General features: G+C 51.9%; 1 protein-coding gene across 2 annotated transcripts; it reads right to left on the reverse strand.

Annotated features, from left to right (window-relative positions):
* Positions 1–4,922: 4,922 nt before the first annotated feature.
* Positions 4,923–21,302, reverse strand: GRINA (glutamate ionotropic receptor NMDA type subunit associated protein 1). 2 transcript variants are annotated; one of them, XM_032974558.2, is made up of 8 exons: positions 20,628–21,302; positions 17,780–17,826; positions 16,869–17,335; positions 16,181–16,281; positions 15,473–15,673; positions 13,849–13,977; positions 7,455–7,598; positions 4,923–7,001 (listed from the first exon to the last, which is right to left on the reverse strand). In XM_032974558.2, exons 3-8 carry the CDS (start codon positions 17,323–17,325, stop codon positions 6,855–6,857), a joined length of 1,179 nt encoding a protein of 392 aa, XP_032830449.2. In that variant the 5' UTR covers positions 17,326–17,335; positions 17,780–17,826; positions 20,628–21,302; the 3' UTR covers positions 4,923–6,854. The 2 variants fall into 2 exon arrangements, with proteins under 2 accessions (XP_032830449.2, XP_032830450.2); XM_032974559.2 differs by having other exon boundaries at positions 20,599–21,302.
* Positions 21,303–21,951: the final 649 nt, after the last annotated feature.

Genomic DNA, 21,951 nt, shown 5'->3' on the forward strand with positions numbered 1-21,951 from the left:
CATAGCTATTTCTATGACCAGTCACAAGCTAATCACTCAGTTACTTCAATGCTAAATTCTCCTGTTTGATTTGTACTAGGTGCCTCTGTGGATGTGTAGGCTTTGACTTTAACATAGCCATTTCTGTGACCAGTCACAAGCTAATCACTCAGCTATTTCAATGCTAAATTATCCTGTTTGATTTGTACTAGGTGCCTCTGTGGATGTGTAAGCTTTGACTTTAACATAGCTATTTCTACGACCAGTCACAAGCTAATCACTAAGCTATTTCAATGCTAAATTCTCCTGTTTTATATGTAAACCCCTTTGTCAGGGTGCCTCACCTCTCTAAACCAACTTAAAAGACGCTACGAATCTTAAAAACGTTCATTGAAGCTCTGTCGTCCCGACAGGTGTGTTCCTTTCACCTGAAGAAGGCCACTTGTGTTGTGGCCGAAACGTCGTGAGAATTTTATTGTGTTATATTATTTTATTAATTTATTATTTTATTCTCATTCTACATGACTTTACCGAAAGAACCAAAGAAGATGAATCCTTGCAGTCACGAAAGCTTTAAATCGAAATCTTTCGGTAAAGTCACGTAGAATGAGAATAAAACAATAAAACAAAATAAGACAATAAAATTCTTACGACGTTTCGGTCACAACACAAGTGGCATTCTTCAGGTGAAGAAACAGGTCTATCCAGGAGACAGAGCTTGAATGGACGCTGTCACGCAAGGACCGAGTCTTTTTAAAGCTGTATGGGCAGAGTTGGATTAGCAAAGTTGGATTAGCATGTTACCAACCCCCACCTCCGGCGCGGAGGAGGGAGGGGTGCTGGTAGGAAACAAACAATTTCAAAAGGTAAACAAGTGCCACAGCTTCGGGGGCTGGGACGAGAGCACGCCATCGCGAGCCTGCTCCCAGAGGAGGAGCTCGCCAGGACAGTAAGGAGGCGGGCAAGGGAGCCCCCGGGACCCCGCGAGAAACCCCGGGCTGGGTAGCGGGGATACAGACGTGCATCGGGGGGATAGACAACAAGGTGACCCAAGTGGGCGGCCATATCACCAAACTGCAGTCTACCGTGGAGACGATCCAGTAGGACATGGGCGAACTATGCTCCACGGTAAGAGGGCTAACTGGGAGGGTGGCCCGACTAGAGGCAGAATCTGGACAGCGGCGTACTTGAGGGGAAGTAGGGAGGGGGCAGAGAGGCTCCTACGGGGCCGCCGCCCTTCCCCGAGCGTGTTATCTGTGCGACCGTCGAGGGCATCTCGTGAGAGACTGTCCTCAGATCACCCGCGCTAGACACGCACCAGGGTTAAACTCCAACGCCCCCTAGGGAGTGGACCAACTAGGGGTGCAATCGACACGGTCCCAACACAAAAAGACGATAATAATAATGGCGAGCGAGTTACCTCCACACAGATTCCGGCAACAACACCCAAGAACGCGGTGACTTCTGGCGACTGGCTGCGGGAGCTGGTGGCGGGAATCACGGGGCCACGTCGCTGGTAGAAGGGCAGGTGAACGGGCGGGGCACCCGGATACTGCTGGACACGGGGGCGGTGGCCTCACTCGTGAGCGCCACGCACTGCAGCGTGCTCGGGGTTGACGTGGGCCGCCTGCAGGGCCCGGATCGCGCGCTGCACATGGCGAGTGGAGCCAGGATGGGGCTGCTGGGGAGGGTCACCCTGGAAGTCCGTCTCGGATACCAGGTGTGCACCCAGGAATTCTACGTCTCGAGTGTGTTGTGCCACGAATGTATCGCAGGTACAGACCTCCTGGAAAAGCTGGGGCTCAACGTGCAGCCCCGCCAGCGATGCGCCACCGTGGAGGGCAGCGGGGAGCGGATTCCGTTCCTGGCCTCGATGACGAGCAGCTGAGACAGACCCAGCAGCGGGATCCGGACCTGGCGGCGGTGGAGGCAGCCCTACGGGAGGAAAAGGTCACCCTACCGGGACCCTGGAGTGGTTTGTATGCCCGGTTGTGTGTAGAGAACGGAGTGGTGCGGGATCTAACCGAAGCTAGGCAGCCGAGGTGCATCTGTGTTCCCGCCCAGGTGCGGCCCCAGCTGCTACGACTGGTGCACGACCACCCGCTTGGGGGCCATGATGGGGAACGGCGCACTCGGGAGATTCTGCGTCGCCAGTATCTCTGGCCCAAATTGGCACAAGATGTGGCCGCCTGGGTACAGGGCTGCCACGCTTGTCAGCAGTGTGGGCAGAAACTGGTGCGGTACCAGGTGCCCCTGAGGCCGTTACACGTCAGCCGGGCGAACCAGCAAGTCGGGATCGACTTACAAGGACCATTCTCACGATCCCGAGGCAACCAGTACATCCTCGTGGCGGTGGAGTATTTCACGCGTTACCCCATGGCGGTGGCCATCCCAGATAAAACGGCCCTTGTGGTCGCCCGGGCATTTGTGGAACATTACGTGCTTAAACATGGGATCCCCGAACGAGTCATTACTGACCAGGATAGTGAGTTCGAGGCGGAGCTATTGCAGGCGCTGTGCCAGGAGTTCGGAATCCAGAAGGACCGAACTACGGCGTATCACCCCCAGGCGAATGGGATGGTGGAGCATATAAACCAGACCAAAGCTGGGAAGCTCAAACGTATGGTGGCCGCCAATCAACAGAATTGGGACGAACACCTGCCCTATGCCCTGTTCGCCTACGCTACCACGGTACACACATCTACGGGACAGACCCCGTTCCTAATGATGTTTGGTCATGAGTCTCGTCTCCCAGCAGATCTGTTGTTCGGTGTTCCCCCGCCGCAACCGGAGGGGCCCGCGGCCGGGCCTACCAACAGCGGGAGGCCGCACATCAGCGGCAAGAGCAGGGCATCCGGCCCCACATGGAACCCCCCCTCTACTCAGCGGGCTCTAAGGTGTGGCTGCACACCCCGCGCGTAGGGGCTGGACAGGTGGGGAAACTGACCACCTACTGGCGTGGACCCTGGACCGTGGTGCGGCAGATCTCCCCTGGATGGTTCTGATCCAGGGCGGGGAGAGGTGCCGAAAGGTGGTGGTCAACGTCCGCCGATTAAAACCATAGAGGGCAGCCCCGGCGGGAGAGACCCCCGCCAGTCGAGTACCCAGAAACCCCGGGATCCCCGCGCCCCCCATACTCGGGGGTTTCGCCCCGTACATGGGCCCCGAGGGACCCCAACCCCCGGGAGGCCCCGGCCTGGCCAGGAGGCGGTGGGGACGGCGGCCCCTAAACCCCTCTGCCTCTGAGTTTGTTCCCCAGCCCGCAGATGCCGAGGGACAGAAGGAGCCTCTAGAGTGGAGGAGACCGCCGCGGGAGCCCCAAAGAACAGAGCCGCCACCCCCGAGACCGGCAACAAGGGCTGGGTGAGTCTTGCGGACTCCACGGCGCTACCTCATGGGGGTGGCCCAAGCGAGGTGCTCCAGTCAACCCAGGACGGGGACGGACACCTCGGGGGCTATGTGGTGCCACCGCAGCGGAGCAGCTCGGCCGGCGCTACCCTCTCCTTGCACCCCCCCCCCCCCCACGAACGCACGCAAGCTCCACTAAACACTCACATGCACCCCCGTAGGGTCTCGAGGAGGGATCACCTGGTACTGGTACGATGGGTTTTCACCCGAGGACCCCACTAGCAGGGACGGATTACATGGCGGCCCCCCCAAAAAACAAGGGGCATAGAGCTTTACAGGCCGGCCGCGATGAAGCATACACAACACGGGGGGATGGGGCCTTCAGCCAGCACCCAGCTTCAGGGTAAACAGTGGGGTGGGAGGGAAAAGCCCCTAGGCAGATAAGAGTTGATTTAAGTTGGAGGGAGCGAGGGGATTATCGATGAGTCAACGGCGAGGAATGCAGGTACAGAGACAATGGGAAGGGGGGGATGACGCGACCCCCCCCCCCCAACGGCCAAAGCGCTCAAAACGGTCGCAAAGAGGATTCCATTGGATGCGCAGGATCACGTCATATGACCCGGGGGTTAAGGGGTTTTTGGGACATAAGGGGGCCGGAGGGGCGGATTGAATCAAGAGTTCTTCTGGAGTGGCGGAGAATACCAGCCGCCCTCAGCGTCCGTGGGACGCCTGCAGCGTGCAGCTGAAAACGATTGCCCAGGCAAAGTCTCCGAGGCGGGCATCTTCCCCAAACCCCATCGTGCAGCTGGAAAGGTGGGTCAGTACGGGGGGAGGGGGCCAATTCAGCCCAGCTCGCAGTCAGCTCGGGCTTGGGGGATAGACGCACTCTGCGACGGCCAGGTGATAGGTTAGGCGCTGTCCGAAGGGTGCTGGCTGGAGGGGGCCATAAACAGGGGTTCACTATTCGCCCTGGGAATAAACCCTTAGCACAGACTGACGTTGTGACGCGTGGTGCATGTGTGTGTGAAGAGCGGTGGGACAGTGATCGGCGCGCGACGGTGTGTGGAGGACTTAAATCAGTATATGCACGACGTGCGCGCACATACAAATAATTAATTAAATATTTCGCGCGCAGAGATTGATTCCGAGCACCGTTGGCTTGACACAACGGCTTAGTGGAAATAATTAATTAACTCTGAACAGCCGCGAGCGGCGAGTCAAACAACATGACGTAATCCGCGAGGTTAGGACGCACGAGTGGGGGTGGAGGGGGCAGACGTCACACCCCGCCCGCTCGCGAGGAGGGGGAGGTGATTGACCCCCCCCCCCCCCAATGGCGGGCGGGGGGGAGGGCATCGGCCCCCACCTAATGGGGAGTGAAGGGAGGGGGCATCAGCCCCCACCAAGTAGACGTGGCGCCCCCCCCGCTCATGGTGAGAGAGGGGGAGATCAGCCCCCACCTAATGGGGAGTGGGGAGGGGGGCATTAGCCCCTCCAAAACCCCTACAAAACTAACAAAAACAGTGAGGTGATTAAACAATATTCCACTTGCCTCAAATCCAGTCCCAAAGATAATCGAAAGATGGGAATGAAAGCATTGTAGAAAATACGTTTAATCTCTTTTAACATCAATACCAACTAATTATTAACAAACGCGGTTTACGTGAAAAGACGTTTCACATCATCCAAGCCTTTGGGGAGGGGGGGGGGAGAAGCAGACTGGGCCTGGCTTACGAAGGCTGTCAACTTTTTCCACTGCACAACCGAGCTTGCGTCGAGGCCCTGCTGCCACATCAGCACTGCGTGGGCTCAGGAGACCCCAGGTCGTTTTTTTTTCCACTGCAGGCGATCCTCGCCGCCGACGTCACCGACGTCACCACGCGCAACGGACGAGCAGAGACGCTCGTAGATGGCACCGCGACGCCGCGTGCCCTCGCAGCGTACGTGGGCTCAAATCGTGCGCGACCAAACGCGTCATCACGCGCCTCCGATTAGCACGGCTGGCTTAGGTACGGTGCGCCAACGACGTTCCACATACGTACATACGGCATCCCCGCCGCCTCCGGCCAGCTTTGGTCCCGAAACAGATTTGGATGTTTGGTGAAGCCAGGAGCGTATCGTGGATTGGTACCGGCGCGGTTCGGCAAAGAGAGACAGTGGAAACCCACCTGGTGCCGTGACATGGTTTGGATATACGAGTAGAAATGGTGTATATGTTTCCCACAAATATATTTTTACCTGTATTCCTGCGTCGGTGCTTCAAATGTAAACCATTATTACAGTGTTGGACCCGGAATTGAAAAGCCACCATGGAAATTGGTCGATTCCTTAGGCTACTCTTGAACCAGTGTCCAAATATTTTCTATGTTTGAATACACTTGCTACTATAATCATCATTGTCGTCGTCCACGATCTATCCACTGCTGGATGAAGGCCTCCCCCATGCTGTCGCTGTCCCTCGAGGCCCTGGAATGCCACTCGTCTGCATTCTGTGCAGGAGCCGGTGCCACTGTTCCATCTCCGTGGTGGTGGTAAACTCGGGACGTACAGTATTCCCTCGTTATTTGCAAAGGGATACATTCCGGAGGTGGTCATGAATATAAAATGTAGTGGTTAATATTGGCCGACGATAACCTATAGTTTTATTTTTATCAATTACCGTCTGAGAAGTTCTCTCGCTCTCTCTCTCATCACTTTCCCTCTCTCTCTCGATGCAGTCGTGTAGAGTTCCAAACGCGATTAGCGAATAACCACAGTTGCGGATAGCAAGTTCGTGAATAACGAGAGAATACCATTCGCGCTAATTGCCTACGCCACGACAATGACCTTGCTGTGGGGGAAGCGGTGGCAGTGGTTAGTGCACTGCACTTTGAACTCCATCGTGTCCCATCTCCGTGAGCCCGATAGCCTGAGTTCAATTCCCAGCCGCAGTGGCCAATGTCGGTGGCGAGTAAAATCCGAACTGGCCCCGGCTCCCTACCCCTTCGCTAATAAACGCACTGACCAGCGTAGTGAAGTATAGTTAAACAACCCTCGTGACCCGACACGGTTGGGAGAGTACTTGATCCAGCGGTGGACTGAGAAAGATCTGCAAATGACTGATTGTTAATCTTATTTTGACACTGCGTTGTTGAGGCAAATGCTTATGGAGTGCTGCATTGCAAACGCCAGATTGTAATTTTACTTTAGTCAGCATTGACAAATGAATTATTCACAAGCACGAAACATTAATAAAAAAAATAAGCATACACTTTGCAGTGAATGTTGACATGCTTAAACTAACGAGACACTAATTAAACACACTACAGGACTGTCATCAACATCCATCATCATCAGGGCTTAATTTCAGCTGGAACTGTCCGTGGCTCAGCTCCAGAAAATATATTTCCGTGTCTCTCCTCCTCTGCTTTTGTGGTGGGAAGGAGGGGCCTGGAAAATATTCCATGAGAAATTAAACCTGCATCATCATCATCATCGTCTACATCATCATCGTAATCATCATAATCACACTTGGGCAGTCATCGCCATCATTTTCTGCCACCGATGGCCATGAGAATATACAGGAAGATCTTCACCACGTCCAGGTACAAGCAGAGGGCTGCGTAGATGTACTCCTCCGGACTCAGTTTGTACTGCTTGTTCCCAATGATCAGTTGCACATCCACTGCCAGAAACTACACACCAGGTAAACAGGACACACAAAAGACAAAGATCCACCAGTTATCATTCTAACGGACTGTCGGGGGAAGAGCTGTTCACGAGATGCCATACTCTGGCTTGCCATGCCACTTCTTTAAAAGGCACCTTTTTAAAGCCCTCTGTACAAAAAATGATCCTCCATTACAAAGCTAATTACATGCAATTAAAATTGCACTTAGATTGATCTGCAACCATACATTTAGTCACAAATTATTTAGCTATCAGCTGTCAAAGATAGGCTGAACAGGTACGTTTTCTTTACTTGTGATGGTCAGGCAGTCCCTTATCTGACTAGGTATGGAATTCCACGTGACAGGAGCCAAGCATGGTCCCTGGAACGTTGGCACCGCGTGCCGTCTGGAATCCACGAGATTACTAAAATCGCCAATCTTGGAGCAACTTCGTTTGGACACTCCGTAAGCTCTCACCAAGGAGAAGACCACGGCTCCCAAGGAGCCCCAGACGACGAACATTATGTCATTGCGGTAGACGATGGCCAGGATTGTGGAGAAGAAGAGGCATGTCACCAAGGGCAGTAGCAGCCAGACGCAGCAGGTGAAGTCATACTTGGTCTGAAAATGCAAGAGACAAAAAAATGTCGTTTCAGAAAAATCACAAGCGTCATTTGACAGCTGATATTTAATTCAAAAGTGAGGTTTTCTGGTCAAGCAATTGCGGGGGCAGTTGTTATCAAGTTACAGCAGAGGCAGGCGAGCGACCTACGGATTCTGTCACACGGCTTATGGCCACGCGAGGCTTGCCACTTTGAAAACAGCCCCACAAAAGATGTTTATAATCTGTCACAGCAAGCTATCCTCGTCATGCTCATCGGCTACCAGAGGGGGAACAGTGGCAAAAAATGTTTCTAATTTTAGCGTGCTGTGTGTTACGGTCAAAACTGGCTTCTGGAATAATCTAGGAAGACAAAAAAATATATATACAGGTTTCCCTCGCTTTATGCGGTAGTAGTAGATGCATTCCATGAAAATGGTACACAAAGCGAAACCGCACGAGGAGACAGGTTCCTGCAGAGTAGCATTTCATACACAGTACACACACAGTACACACACAGTACATACACAGGACACAACGTTTTCCCACGTCCAACCATGTAGCTGCATAGAGAGTTAATTCAAACCGCATAGTAAAGCGAATTCTAGGTAGAAATCGGTTAGCTGCATTTAACAGCATGAAATCGCACAAACCTAGCCCGCGTAGAGCGAGGGAAACCGGTATTGGAATAGCCAATTATTCTATTCGCCGATTCTTGAGCAAGGCTCTGCAACATGTCCTTTGCCCGTGGCTTTAGTCCAATAAGCAGCATCACGCACGGGGTATTCAAGCGTGGCTATGAGGTCGTCAGATGCAACAGGATGTTGTTAAGGCAAACACAAAAACAGGCCAGGTGCGCAGCGGCGAGATGCTTATACAATCCATCGACAGTGACCGTTCAATGTCTCTCCACCTTTGGGAAGAAGTCGGCAAAACGTGCACTTCGCCATCAGCCCAGCATCCTTCATGATAGTAATAATGATAATAACGGTAACATGTTACCCCAGGGAAGCCACGTGGGAGGGTCTTGCATTGGGATGTTTGGCCAACACCCGTGGATAATTTATTATTTCATCCTGGAGGGATGATGAGCTGAGTCGACACTCTACTGCTTGCAAATGTGCCCTTGTACTCCCAAAACAAACATGTGCCTCACCCTATATCTGGGGGGGGGGGGAATCTTGAACAACAGGTTTCACTTTTCAGCCTAAATAGCTGCAGTAGAGAATGAGGCAATGACAGATTGTCAGATTACGTTTTTATTATTTTTCATTCTGCTTCTTTACCCAGGTAAACTTCGCCGCTGAGTCTCAAGATTTATTTTAAGGAGGTTCATGCCACGTTTTTTGCAGTAGGGAGGGAGGGATGTTGCCGCTGTGTGTCATCCCAGTTGAGCGACTTGCAGGTGCTAAATTTCTCAGCATTGGGATGGTTTTATCCAATAACGGTTACATTGTATGAATTTCGGGGTTTTTTTTGCTCTGGAAGGAAGCCAAAGAGCCCAAAGAGAAATAAAAAAACCCATGGCAGGAACATGGGAAGAACACACAAAAGCAGACAGAAAGGTGTTGAGGCACAAATCGAACCCAGGACCCTTCTTGCTGGAGGCACGAGCGTCATACCACCGTGTCCCAAAATCAATACGCGAGCGAACGGTCGGTTTCCCGAAAGCGTGACCCACCCAGGATATTTGAAAGTCAAATTCGTTTCTCGGTGCCGGAAAGGTTCCCCACCCCATGGCTGAGACCCAACCGGTTCAGCGTGTTCTTTGAAATGTATATACTTAAAACATTCAAACACGTTCGGATTAGCTAATCTTACACACTGCAGCCTCCGACCCATTACTCCCTCTAACCACCATCGATTGCCTATTGGCCGTGGGGGACTTGAGTCGTATTGCCCAACATGAAAACAATGTACGCCATTTGGCGTCCTCTGGTTTAACACCGTATGAGACGAGGCTCAAAAGAAAGCCGTCTCTGGTGTGGACCAATCAGTTTCAAGGGCAATGCATATATTATCAGTGTGTGTTTTTTGTTTGCATTCTGACCACAAGTATTGTGGTTAAGGGGAAAACTCTATTCTCATGAAAACAATGGTTGCGCCGGGGTTGTCTTGGTGCGATCCCTCTTTCAGGACGGACCGGACACTCGGGCCATTCCTGGAACCAAAGTGGGCTGGCTCGGTTCACTTTTCATAAGTGCGTGGAGGGGGGGGGGTGACCGTAACATATGACCTCACTGGTTAAGGCGGGGAAAAAATATATAATGCAAACACATACCCGGCGGCAATGCTTGCTGCGTGCTACTTTTAGCCCCTCCTCAGTCATAACACCCACCGCCGCCCACATTGACGATTCCACATTGACTGTCTCACCTTAATCCAAGGTTAGTAAACACTAGTGTTATTGTTAGATCTTTTTTGTTGTTGTAATGAGCTCCTAGCACAGATACGCGTGCGGGGCGCACTCCTAAATGGGGGAATTTGTAAACCCAGAAAGTTCTGCCGAGCGTGTGTCCTGAAGGTGAACCATTGTCCGGGGCAAATGATACGACGAGGCCCTGCCGTCTTTGTCCCTCTGCTATTGTGCCCGCACTTCAAGTTGGCGACACTGAACAAACGGGGTCAAGGTGCAGATGCCGCAGAGATAAAATCCAAATCGGGCTGTCGGGCGCGATGGCCAAATTTTGTCCTTGATATACAGCGACCGTGCCGGGGTGGATCATTCTGCAAGCGCGATCATTAAAGTCAGGCGGTGGTGGTGGCTACGCTGCTGGTCGTGGCGTTGCCTGTGATCTAGCGCTGTGGAGGCAGCAGCTGGGGTTGGTGGATCACCGCAAAAGGCAGATGTTGTCAAATTCCCTTCCCGTGGGTGGGTGTTGAGGAAGGCGCCATACCCCGAGCTCGTGAGCAGACGGCAGTACAGCGAGTGGATTGATCGCCATCTGTGTACGGGGATAAAGCGTTGCTCCCTCGCACACATTTGTTTTCTCCGGGTGCTCCGGTTTCCTCCCCCCCCCAACCACAAATGTATAAACAACGCACAAACTTTTGATTTAAAGCTTTCGTGACTGCAGGGATTTATATTCTTGGTTCTTTCGGCAAATCACGTAGAAGGGATACAATAAAATAATATAAAAAATATATATATAAAACAATTTGAAAAAAAATTCTTTGTTTTTCACACCTGATGATGATTGCTTGTGTTGCAGTCAAAACATCGTGAGAATTTTCTTGTTTTATATTTTTTATTATTTTTTGGTTTCCCTTCTACGTGACTTTACCGAAAGAACCAAGAATATAACGCACAAACTGGCTGAAAACGTCTTCAGAAATAAAAACGCCAATGTAGCAGCGGCAGGACCCTCCTGAAAATGAGTCATCGGACTCAAGCGTAGCTTTCCTGGATAAATACGTGATTGTTATTGCTGTTACGTTTATGCAAGACACCCACTTTCCGAGGCAACAAGTGCACAATGGCAAGTCGGTTGCAGACCGACTGATGTCCAGTGTCCTCATCTCATATCGGTGGGATTTCATCGACATTTTCCAAAATAGGCATCATGTCACGCGATGAGGTATCCATTCAGATCTCTCGCACAGCGGTGCAACCCTCTCCTGGAACTGCCGCCACTGCCGACGGTCTCTATGTAACTCTATTATCTCTGCGCAACTCTATGGATCTCTATGAATGTCAGTTTAACACGTAGGCCTTTCGCGACCAATATCATCCATAGTACAGGTTTTTTTGGGTTAGATCGCGTAAATATATAAATGTGTCGTTAAACCCGCCACCACCCCACACAGACAACCACATCGACCCCTCTATTTAAGGAAAGAAACAGAAGATTTCTCCAGAAATCTGGCTGTCGCCTGATGAAGCTAGTTGTAATTACTGGCGAAACGTCGTACTCTGATAGTAAATGTTGCGGCTTTGCTCTCCGACACACCGGTGTGCTGTACTAGTGCCGAATTGGCATGTTCCGTTTACATGACAAACCTTACTGATTGGCTTTGTCGGGTGGTGGCGGATGTAACGACATTCATATATTTACGTGATCTAACCCAAAAAAACCTCTATTATATCTATTAATCTCCGTGTAGCTCCATAGAGCTCTTTGTAACTCTACGAAGCTGCATGTAGCTCTATAGATATCCGCGTAACTCTACGGATCTCTCAATAACTCCATGTCACCGCGATGTCCTGCAACTGCCAACACTGCCGAAAGCCTTCGGCTGTGGTTGTCAACGTAAATAAAAAGCTAAACTCAATGGGCCTTACCAGGTGAAATAATAAAGTCCGAGTCTGAAACTTAAGTAGCAATTAAATTAATTATAGATGTCGACTGTGGCGGCAGTGTCAGATTTGCTCCCGTCTTGTAACAATACCCCTCTGGGCATTGCTGCCGAATAAATTCGTTGTGCTACACGGTGGCTTGGCAAGGGACTTACACACTATGGCAGGGTGCCCAGCGTCACGGTGTGTTCACGGTCATAGCGAAGGACTCGCACCAAGACCTCTTCCAGAAACATTTCCAGCCGGGCGGTGGCTTTGTACACCACCCGTAATCCGGCCCTGTGAGCGCGAGAGTTGGCGGATCACTGCACACACGTTGCAAAATTCCCATCAGAATCGGAATCTATATTTTTAGACTGGAGGAATCTGATGAGCTACGAAGCTCTTCATCACACGTGTCCAGTATAACGTGGGCGTTGAGGAGGTGCCCATACCCTGACTCGCCAGGAGAAAGCGGTACAGCAAAACGTGGACTCCTACTGCGAAGAACACTTTCATTTGGCCGATAACACCTTCATATATAGAGGCCCACAGAGCTTGGTAAATTGTTGATTCCAGCTGACCATGGCTCCTCCTTACGCCTCTCTTCTCTCTCTCCCGTGGAGAGCGAGCGAACACCGAGCGGCGGCGGTCATGCGTCACAAGTTGAAATCGTTAGTATCATTATTACAATGCCACAGTTGACATCGTCAGATTGCCCCGGGGGGAAGGGGGGAGCACGCGTAAATCGGGTCGGCATTTTGCGTCCACGGCGGCGTTGACGTTCCAGCAATGCAAAACCGCGGCGGGGCGGCCCATCTGCCCGTTGTGTTTTATGCGCAGCCACGGAGACGCCAAACGACGCGGCGATGCGGCGCCCGTCGCCATCGATGGGCATCGATCCGGCGCACACGCGGTTACGAAGGCACCGTAAAGAGGAGGATTCCCACTTCTGCCATTGTGGTCCAAAGGGGCTGTCGACCCCGGGAAGGTGCGGTTTCGATTAGAGACCTCATCGAGCGTGCTCGAGTGAGGGTCCCGTAAACTTGGGCCGACTTATCACAATGCCCAAGTTCACCTATGGAGAAGATATATTTTAATACCTAGAAGGGGCTTGGTCCCAGGACTTGGCTCACCAGGCATCGGCCTGCACTGGCCTTGACACGGGGGCCTTAGCCTAAACAGCTCACAGCCTTGAATCCAAGAATATTTTTTTTACAACCGATACATTTTTATAAATTTCAAGGTAAAGGAGCTACCCTAAAATCTCTCACTCACACCACTGCTGGTGTAAGGGCCTCCACTAGAGGGAACTCTATATCTGTACATATGTTGAACTTCTTTCGCACGGTACGTAGCCAACCGCACTTACCGAAGGTGCGGGGGGGAATGACAATAAAACTAAACACAAAAATCTAAACATACAGAGAGCCCTCCTCCATGCTAGCCAGATACCTTGGTAGCAGTGGGAGTCGCCCACACTTCATACCCCCCCGCCACATGCAAGCTGCCAATCAACTAACTGTGGTGTATCCACTGCCACGTGAACAGTGGGTAACACCGTAGGGGTGTGCAACTATGGTCATCCAGAACAGACCGTGCAACGTGTAGCGACGCAATGCCGACATCCACAAATAGGAAGGAGACGTCACGGCAATGATACACTCTCGCCCCTCCTGACGCGGTCATCTCGCTTGACCACCTGAAATGTGATGCAATTGTAGCTGTTGCTCTGCATCCACAACAGCCATAACAAAAGGTAGACAAGAGGGCAATTGGAATGGAATCAAGTTTGCTCTCATCGTTGCAGATACCGCTTTGGGAGTTCGAACCCAGCGACCTGGATTGCAGGTCCCGCGTGCCAACCGACACAACACCGCGGCAGCAACCCGCAATCGCATCTCGGAAAAATGTCTATTGCGAGGACGCTGCAAGCTGTGACGAGATGCCGGGGGACACGGCGAACGGCAATGACGACGCACGTGGTCGCTTACCTGCATGGAGAAGAGGACAATGACGAAACAGACCGCCAGGGTGATGCCCGCAGCCGTGAACACAGACCTGGTGGTGTAGCGACTGGCGATGTTGCCCACCATGTAGGAGACCGCCAAGGTGATGATGCCCTGGGAGGGACAATATGGATTTACAATTTGCACATACAAGGTGGGTGGGTAGGCACGGGTGGGTCGGTGGTAGCAGGTGGGTGGGTGGGCTGGGGTAGGTGGGCTGGGGTAGGTGGACTGGCGTAGGTGGGCTGGGGTAGGTGCGTGGGTGGGCGTAGGTGGGTGGGTGGGCTGGGGTAGGTGCGTGGGTGAGCATAGGTGGGTGGGTGGACTGGGGTAGGTGGGCTGGGGTAGTTGCGTGGGTGGGCGTAGGTGGGTGGACTGGGGTAGGTGCGTGGGTGGGCGTAAGTGGGTGGGCGTAAGTGGGTGGGTGGACTGGGGTAGGTGTGTGGGTGGGTTGGCGTGGGTGGTTGAAGGTGGGCGTGTAGCTGGATGGAAATGCATTGTAACAGAGAGAGAACTCACAATCCATTGCTACTACTTTTATACTTTCAACCTGACAGCTTTCGTTTTGTTATATTTAACTGCAATGTGCGCAGCTTCCTTCATACGGATTCCATAGGCAACTCACCCACGCAACTCACCCGGCATCTACCGTAGCCCCAACCTTTACGAACCGAGTAATATCAGTCCAATCTACGGTGCCGGAAGCAAAACTCCTACGAGAATTCTGTAATTTGCAAACCGCACAAAGTATATCAAAGTACAATCTTAACACATGGCTTACGTAAACCCCCGGAGATAACAGTCACATTTTTTTTTACACCATATGCATTTTGAGATAAAGCGGTGAGAAAGTGGAGGAATTTCACACGCCGTGGTATGTGCTATGGTCATGACCCTGTGTTTTTACAGATTTGCCCGTGGGTTGTACAAATGATGTGAACGGTGTCATTTTACGGAGGGCATCAATGAATCTCAGGAACATTTTTCAGGAGGGTCCTGCATTACAGATGTTTGGTCAATTCTCCTGAGGGAGAGTTTTGTTTCATGTGGGAGGAAAGGGAACAGCACTCTAGGATATGAACAGATGCATTCATGAACCCATGCATTGTCCCGCCATTCCATACCTGCCTACCTCACAGTCCTTCATCATCAGCCGCCACGTGTGGTAGGTTAAAGTGTGAATACTCTCTGGTGAAATAGTTCATCCGAGCTCCCTGTAGTGGTGAAGGCCCTTCCGCTGGCAGTGGTGTGAACAAGACATTGCACGGCTGCACCTTTAGCTTTTACTGTGAGGAGTACAGTCAGGACCTCATGGTGGTGCGGACATCGTGGTTTTAATAATTCCCAAACTCAAGAGCTTAAACATAGGTGAAAGTTGTCATGCGTCAATGGGTGAGTTTCAGATCGAAACCTTAAACATTTCGGTTATTAAAATTTTCAAGATCGTTTTTAGCACGTCCGGTCAACGAAGAACGGTTGAACCAAAAGACCCCTCGAGTTCGCTCTCGCAGACGCCTCAAACGCCAGCGGTGGCGTGACCGGGCGGTCGCAGGGCCTGCGGCCTTCATACCATCGTTGTATTCGCTGCTGCTAGCGACTGCTAGCTCACCAGAGTTATGATGTTGCAGGGGAAGGTGCGCCTCAAATCGCCGCAGCAGATGAGTGCCACGGCGCTGACAATATAGATCACGAAGGAGGCGTAGTAGAGCAGGGGGTAGTCCTGCACGAACTGCATCACCGGCTCCACGAAGGTGAACACGGCCACCACCGTCAGGGTCACCAGCATTTGCGCCGTGAGCACCAGGAAGACCTGATGTGGGGTGGCGGAAGAGGGAGAGGCGTCGATCAGGATGGCGGTGGTGGTGGTGATGGCGGTGGTCGTAGTAGTGGCAATGGAGGTGCTGGAGGAGATGATGATGGTGATGGCGGTGATAATCTGATGATGGTGGTAATGATAGTGGTGGTGGTAGTAGTGAATAAAATGATAGTGGTGGTTGTGTAAAAAATGATGATGATGACAATGGCAATAATAGTGAAAGGGGTGAATATGATTATTGTGGTGGTGGTGGCAGCGACGATGGTGGTGGTAGCAGAGGAAGTAAAATGACGACGATAACGACGATGGTGATGGTGGTGGAGAATACGATGCCGAGGACGCAAGAGTTCCGAAAGCATCCTCTGCCTCACGATGACACGACCACGACACGACCATGAATATGAAACCGTGACCAAAAATAAACAAAGAGAGTTTCTTCTTCCTGGTCACCCCCACTCTCACCCCATGGCACATCAGAAAAGTCGGAGACTCCTCTCCTACCTTCCTGATGAAGGCCTTCCGTATGGCCTTCTCCCACGAGGACACCGCCAACATCTCGGGAGCCGCTTCATAGTCGGGAGGGCGGTCTTCGCATTCCACAACTGTTGAACACATTCACACAAGAAGAAAAAAAACGCCCCGTGATGATGACAATGCTGCTGCTTGCAATCATCAGCGTACCAGATTGTCACACGCTGCGGGTTTGCTCCCGAAGGCACAATTCTGTGGTGCTGAAGTCGTAATAAGTTGGCACTTTCCGGTCACGTGATTGAAAACTAATTTCTTTAGAACTGCTTTTTTGTGTTCAGTTTGTTATCCTTCCCCCACACCTCCAATTAGCATGGTTGGCTACGTACGGTTGCGAAATAAGTTCAACATATATACACAAAAACCGTACCAATTGGCTGTGGGAGAAAACCGGAGAAGCCAGAGAAAAGCCACGCGTGCGAAGGGGCAACGCTCGATCCCATACAGATGGGAGAGGCGGCGATCCACATTTACTGCATCGGCGAGCCAGGGTGCGGGCACTGGCTCGCAATGTCTGCGCGGGTGATCCACCAACCCCTCGCTTCCACAGGCGCTGGATTACAGGGCGTGCGCCACCACCGCCCAACTACCGCTACTGATGCTGATGATGACAACAATGATAATGAGGGGGGGGGGGTCTTTTTTGTTGTTGTAAACTCACCTTCTTGAGTGGTCGGCCACGGGTACGCCGGTGGCCCCATAGGCACGGTGGGGCCAGAGCCCCGCAAGTCCTCCTCCCCCTCCTCCCCCTCGCCCTGGGGTGGCCGTTCGGGTTTGCCGGCTGGCTGCGGGACCCCGGGGGGCAGCAGTCCTATATTGCAGGGAGTCTTGGGGTACAAGATCCCCACCTCGTAGGTCCCCGGCGGAGCAGACTCGCCGGTGCCGAATTCCCGAGGGCCCGCGTAAGGCAGGAATTCACCGGGAGGGCAGTCCTGCTTGAAGAGGGAGCCTCGTTGCTCGTCGGCTGCGGTCGTAGACATTCCGGATCGTCGGGGCTGAAACTCAGGTGGGGTTTGATGGTGGCTCAAGGAGAGGTGGGCGACTTGGGGAAAGGTTGGGGTATCTACGTTGGGTTCATACTCCTCCAGCAGCAGCTCTAACTTATCGCCTGTTGACATCTTGCCAATCCTGAAATATAAAGCAGAGGGAAGGAGGAAGCGAAACTTTCCTGTGTGGGTGCATTTGTTTGCACGTGTGCGTTGGTGGTACGTGTGTTTGTTTTTGTGGGGAGCCGTACAAACCCAGAGTTCGATTCCCACCTCACGGCCAACACCAGTGATGATTATCAGTTCTGGGCCTCTCCGTAGGTCGACTCGGCCACAAATTAGTATCTGGTGCCGTGTAGATATCGCCACTGGGCAGACTTCATCGGTGCTCGCTAACAGCACAGCTATACCGGGGGGGGGGGTGGGGAGGATCTTTGTCTTTGTTTGTGCTGGCGAATATCTTTGTATGCGTTTTATTTCCCGTATTTCATTGAGAAATGCTCTCAAAAATTTCGAAATACCAGTGCTCAAAAATTCCGACTTAACGCGATTCAATCCTTCAGTTAAATAATTAATTGAACTTTACCTGTTGTTGGTATCCCTTGGAAAGGTGTATCGGGTTCACAGGCTTTTCTTTAAGGGGGAGGAGTCACATGGGAAGGGGGGGGGGGTACAGGAATGGCACAACAGAACGACGTCTTAACGATGCATCAAAGCGGCAGTGGAATGCAACGAAGACACCTTATAAAACTCAAACCGACGTGTAAAACAAACACATTTCCCGGCAGCAACACTTCCCAGTGAAAAGCGGTTTCAGGCGTCCCCCGATCCACACACAAGAAGAGGGGACAGCACTTTGCCACCCGCTCTGGCGTGTCCAAGAGCAGCTTCCTTCGTCAAAAAACGACAAGGGGAATTGTATTTTAATTCCCAGAGCTCGAATTTATAATAAAGAATTAAGTACAGAAACAAACAGCAATAAAAACTCAACGCATTCTTCATTAACACTGTGGCCTAGTAACATATATATATACATACCTGTCAACACATACGGTTTACCCGTATTCTTGAACAAGGAAATTAAGTTTAAAAAAAAAGTCTATTTGTTTGTGTTACTCCCCTTTGTGGGATGAACGTTGCGATGTATAAGGGCACGGGGTGGATCAATAAGGTCTGAGTTTGTCTGTAATAATGTAAGGGGGTTTACAGGTATGTATATGTAACAATAAGGCGACGTTTTAGGCAATGCCCCTGCAGTCATTGGTGACCAGGCTACATTTGAGAACCTGTTTAATCTTAGGCAGTCCAACCAGTGCCTTTGAATGTATGGCCCCAGTGGCTTCTAACACAGCGGCCCTCACACTAATGAGGTATTATCGGCGAAAGTGCACCCCCCCCCAACCTCTGAAAATTAGTGGAGAACACTGCCCTAAGGTGTCCGTTTGAGACATGGCCATGATGTGCCGTGCAATTCGTCTTTTCCCACAGCTTAGCACTACAATATTCTTGCACTACAATATTCTTGCACTACAATATTCTTGCCTCGCTATATCATCACGGTGGCTAGATGTTAACTACCTCGCCTGGTGTGCAGGAGGTCGTGGGTTCGATCCCGACCCTGACACCTGCTGCAGTATATTTGGAGTTTGCGTGTTTCTCTCTCATCATCATCACGGTGGCTAGGAGATGTTAACTCCATCGCCTGGTCTACAGGAGGTCGTGAGTTCGATCACGACCCTGACGCCTGCTGCTGCTGTATATTTGGAGTTTGCGTGTCTCTCTCATCATCATCACGGTGGCTAGATGTTAACTACCTCGCCTGGTGTACAGGAGGTCGTGGGTTCGATCACGACCCTGACACCTGCTGCTGTATATTTGGAGTTTGCGTGTCTCTCTCTCTCATCATCATCACGGTGTCTAAGAGATGTTAACTACCTCGCCTGGTGTGCAGGAGGTCGTGGGTTCGATCACGACCCTGACACCTGCTGCTGTATATTTGGAGTTTGCGTGTCTCTCTCTCTCATCATCACGGTGTCTAGGAGATGTTAACTACCTCGCCTGGTGTGCAGGAGGTCGTGGGTTCGATCACGACCCTGACACCTGCTGCTGTATATTTGGAGTTTGCGTGTCTCTCTCTCATCTTCACGGTGTCTAGGAGATGTTAACTACCTCGCCTGGTGTGCAGGAGGTCGTGGGTTCGATCACGACCCTGACGCCTGCTGCTGCTGCTGTATATTTGGAGTTTGCGTGTCTCTCTCTCATCATTATCACGGTGTCTAGGAGATGTTAACTACCTCGCCTGGTCTACAGGAGGTCGTGGATTCGATCACGACCCTGATGACTGCTGCTGTATATTTGGAGTTTGCGTGTCTCTCTCTCTCATCATCACGGTGTCTAGGAGATGTTAACTACCTCGCCTGGTATACAGGAGGTCGTGGGTTCGATCACGACCCTGACACCTGCTGCTGTATATTTGGAGTTTGCGTGTCTCTCTCTGCCCGTGGTCGCGTGGATTTTTCTCCGGGTCCTCCGGTTTTCCCCGTCCACATTTAGAATCAACATCGCGCGTTTTGGAGTTATTTGGCCGCCCATAAATGTTCCACACGTGGACGATGCCGACGATCCGCTTCGTTGAGCTATCATTTGTGGCCAGGTCCCTTCTCGAAAAAAAATAGCTGCAGCTCAAATGGGCCTCACTAATAATTACAGTACAGGTGCACAGTGCCTGGTACAAACACGTCACTTAAACATTGCACGACGGAAGGTAACTTTACTTTCGCACCACGAGGCCACGCGTCTCAATGACGGAGGTAAATAAAAGTTTCACTTACAAAGGACTCTCTCCCCCCCCTCCCCACGTGTAAGGTGTAAGCTTTAATGTAATTATATTTGGCAAGTGGCGTTGGCGAGTGGAAGCAGCCCGTGAAGTTGCACGGCAAGGCGCACGTGGAGGGCTGCGGGTTGGCGTGGCCGGCAAACACCCACGGCCCCCTTTGTCTCTCTCGCGGCGTTGTTTACACAACCGCACCAGGCTACATTTGAGGCCGAGTCGACCTAGGCGTGTGTGGGGATGGGGGATGGGCAAGGATCGCTTCTGATAAATCATCGCCGGTGTTGGTTGGCTCCGAGCTAAAAAAAAATCGAACTCGGGGTTCCCGGGTTCGTAGCGCAGCGCGCTAACCGCTGCGCCACCGCTCCCCCACCCAACCACCCACACACACACACGTACAGTACAAGGCCTACTTATCCAAGCCCGTGCGCTTCACTCCGACACCATTTCGTCTCTTCTAGTATAACTCAACTCTTTAGTCACTTCTCTTTAGGTAACTGCTCGTAATAACAAACACACACACTAACACACACTAACACACATTAACACACACACTAACACACACACTAACACACCCGCACGCGTCTCCCGCGTCTGCCCTCACGTGTCCTGCAGTCGTCCTCCTGCCGACGTCCAAATGCGCAGTCGTCGCTTTACACGAGACGAAGATGGCACTGGCGCTACTACTGCTGTTGTGGCTTTTATGTGTTAATGATTCTCGGGTAAAAACATTTTTTTTGTGTGTTATCGCTACAGCCACTGTCGTCGACAAGGGGGGGTGGTTAAGTCCACCCAGCTGGGATGGGTGTTACCGGATGTATCGCGTGTGTCACGGTCGGTGGTGGTGGTGGTGGCTTTTATTCTTGAGATTTTGCAATAAAAAAATCGCCTCCGGGTCAATTCCAGGATCTGTGTGTGTCTGTGTGTGTGTGTGAGAGTGTCTGTGTGTGGGTGTGTGTGTCCGTGTGTGTGAGAGTGTGTGAGAGAGTTAGAGTGTGTGTGTGAGAGTGTCTGTGAGAGTGTGTGTGTGAGAGAGTGAGAGTGTGTGAGAGAGTGAGAGTGTGTGTGTGTGAAAGTGTCTGTGTGAGAGTGTGTGTGTGTGAGAGTGTCTGTGTGAGAGTGTGTCTGTGTGAGTGTGTGTGTGAGAGTGTCTGTGTGAGAGTGTGTCTGTGTGAGTGTGTGAGAGAGTGAGTGAGAGTGTGTGTGTGAGAGTGTCTGTGTGAGAGTGTGTGTGTGTGAGAGTGTGTGTGTGAGAGTCCGGCAAAACAACCCCCTACCTCCTCGCGGTGCCGGACGGGCAACTCTGTCGTGGACAGTGCTGTGGGGGGAGTTCCAATTTTGATTGGCTCCTCCCCTCATGGCATATGTGTCCACCACAGGGGCTAAACGGGGGCTCTGGACGGGTGCGAGGGGCTGGTAACCCCTCCACCTTCAATTAATTACCACAAAACCACGAATTAAAGTGAAATATGTAACAACTAAGCTTGTGCCGGAGGCCCCGGGGGGCCAGGCGTCTATGACGTCTCCTGGCCAAACCCCAATTGGCGGAGCCAGGAGATTGAATACCTACCCTCGGGGCTACTCCAGAAACAACGAAAAGCCACTACGGGTGGCCACGTGGAATGTTCGAACGCTCACTGCAGAGGAGAGGCTGCCACTCCTCTGTCGGGAGCTGGACCGGTACCGCCTGGATCTATGCGGCATTCAGGAGGTCCGGTGGACCGGCTCTGGCTCCTGCCACCATGAGGGGTGGACAGTCCTCTACTCGGGGCAGCAGACTGCCAAACAACAGGGTGTGGGTCTTCTTTTGAACAAAAGAATGAAGGGGGCGTGGGAGCGTGGCGGTGAGGTGTGGGAAGCTGTAAGCCCCAGGCTACTTTGGGCTCGCCTTCCCATCAACCGGAGGCGAGGAATGGTGGTCGTGGTTA

Source organism: Petromyzon marinus, chromosome 54 (genome assembly GCF_048934315.1).
Source record: "Petromyzon marinus isolate PM22_M1 ecotype Great Lakes invasive population chromosome 54, UKy_Petmar_22M1.pri1.0, whole genome shotgun sequence".
Lineage (NCBI taxonomy): Eukaryota > Metazoa > Chordata > Hyperoartia > Petromyzontiformes > Petromyzontidae > Petromyzon > Petromyzon marinus.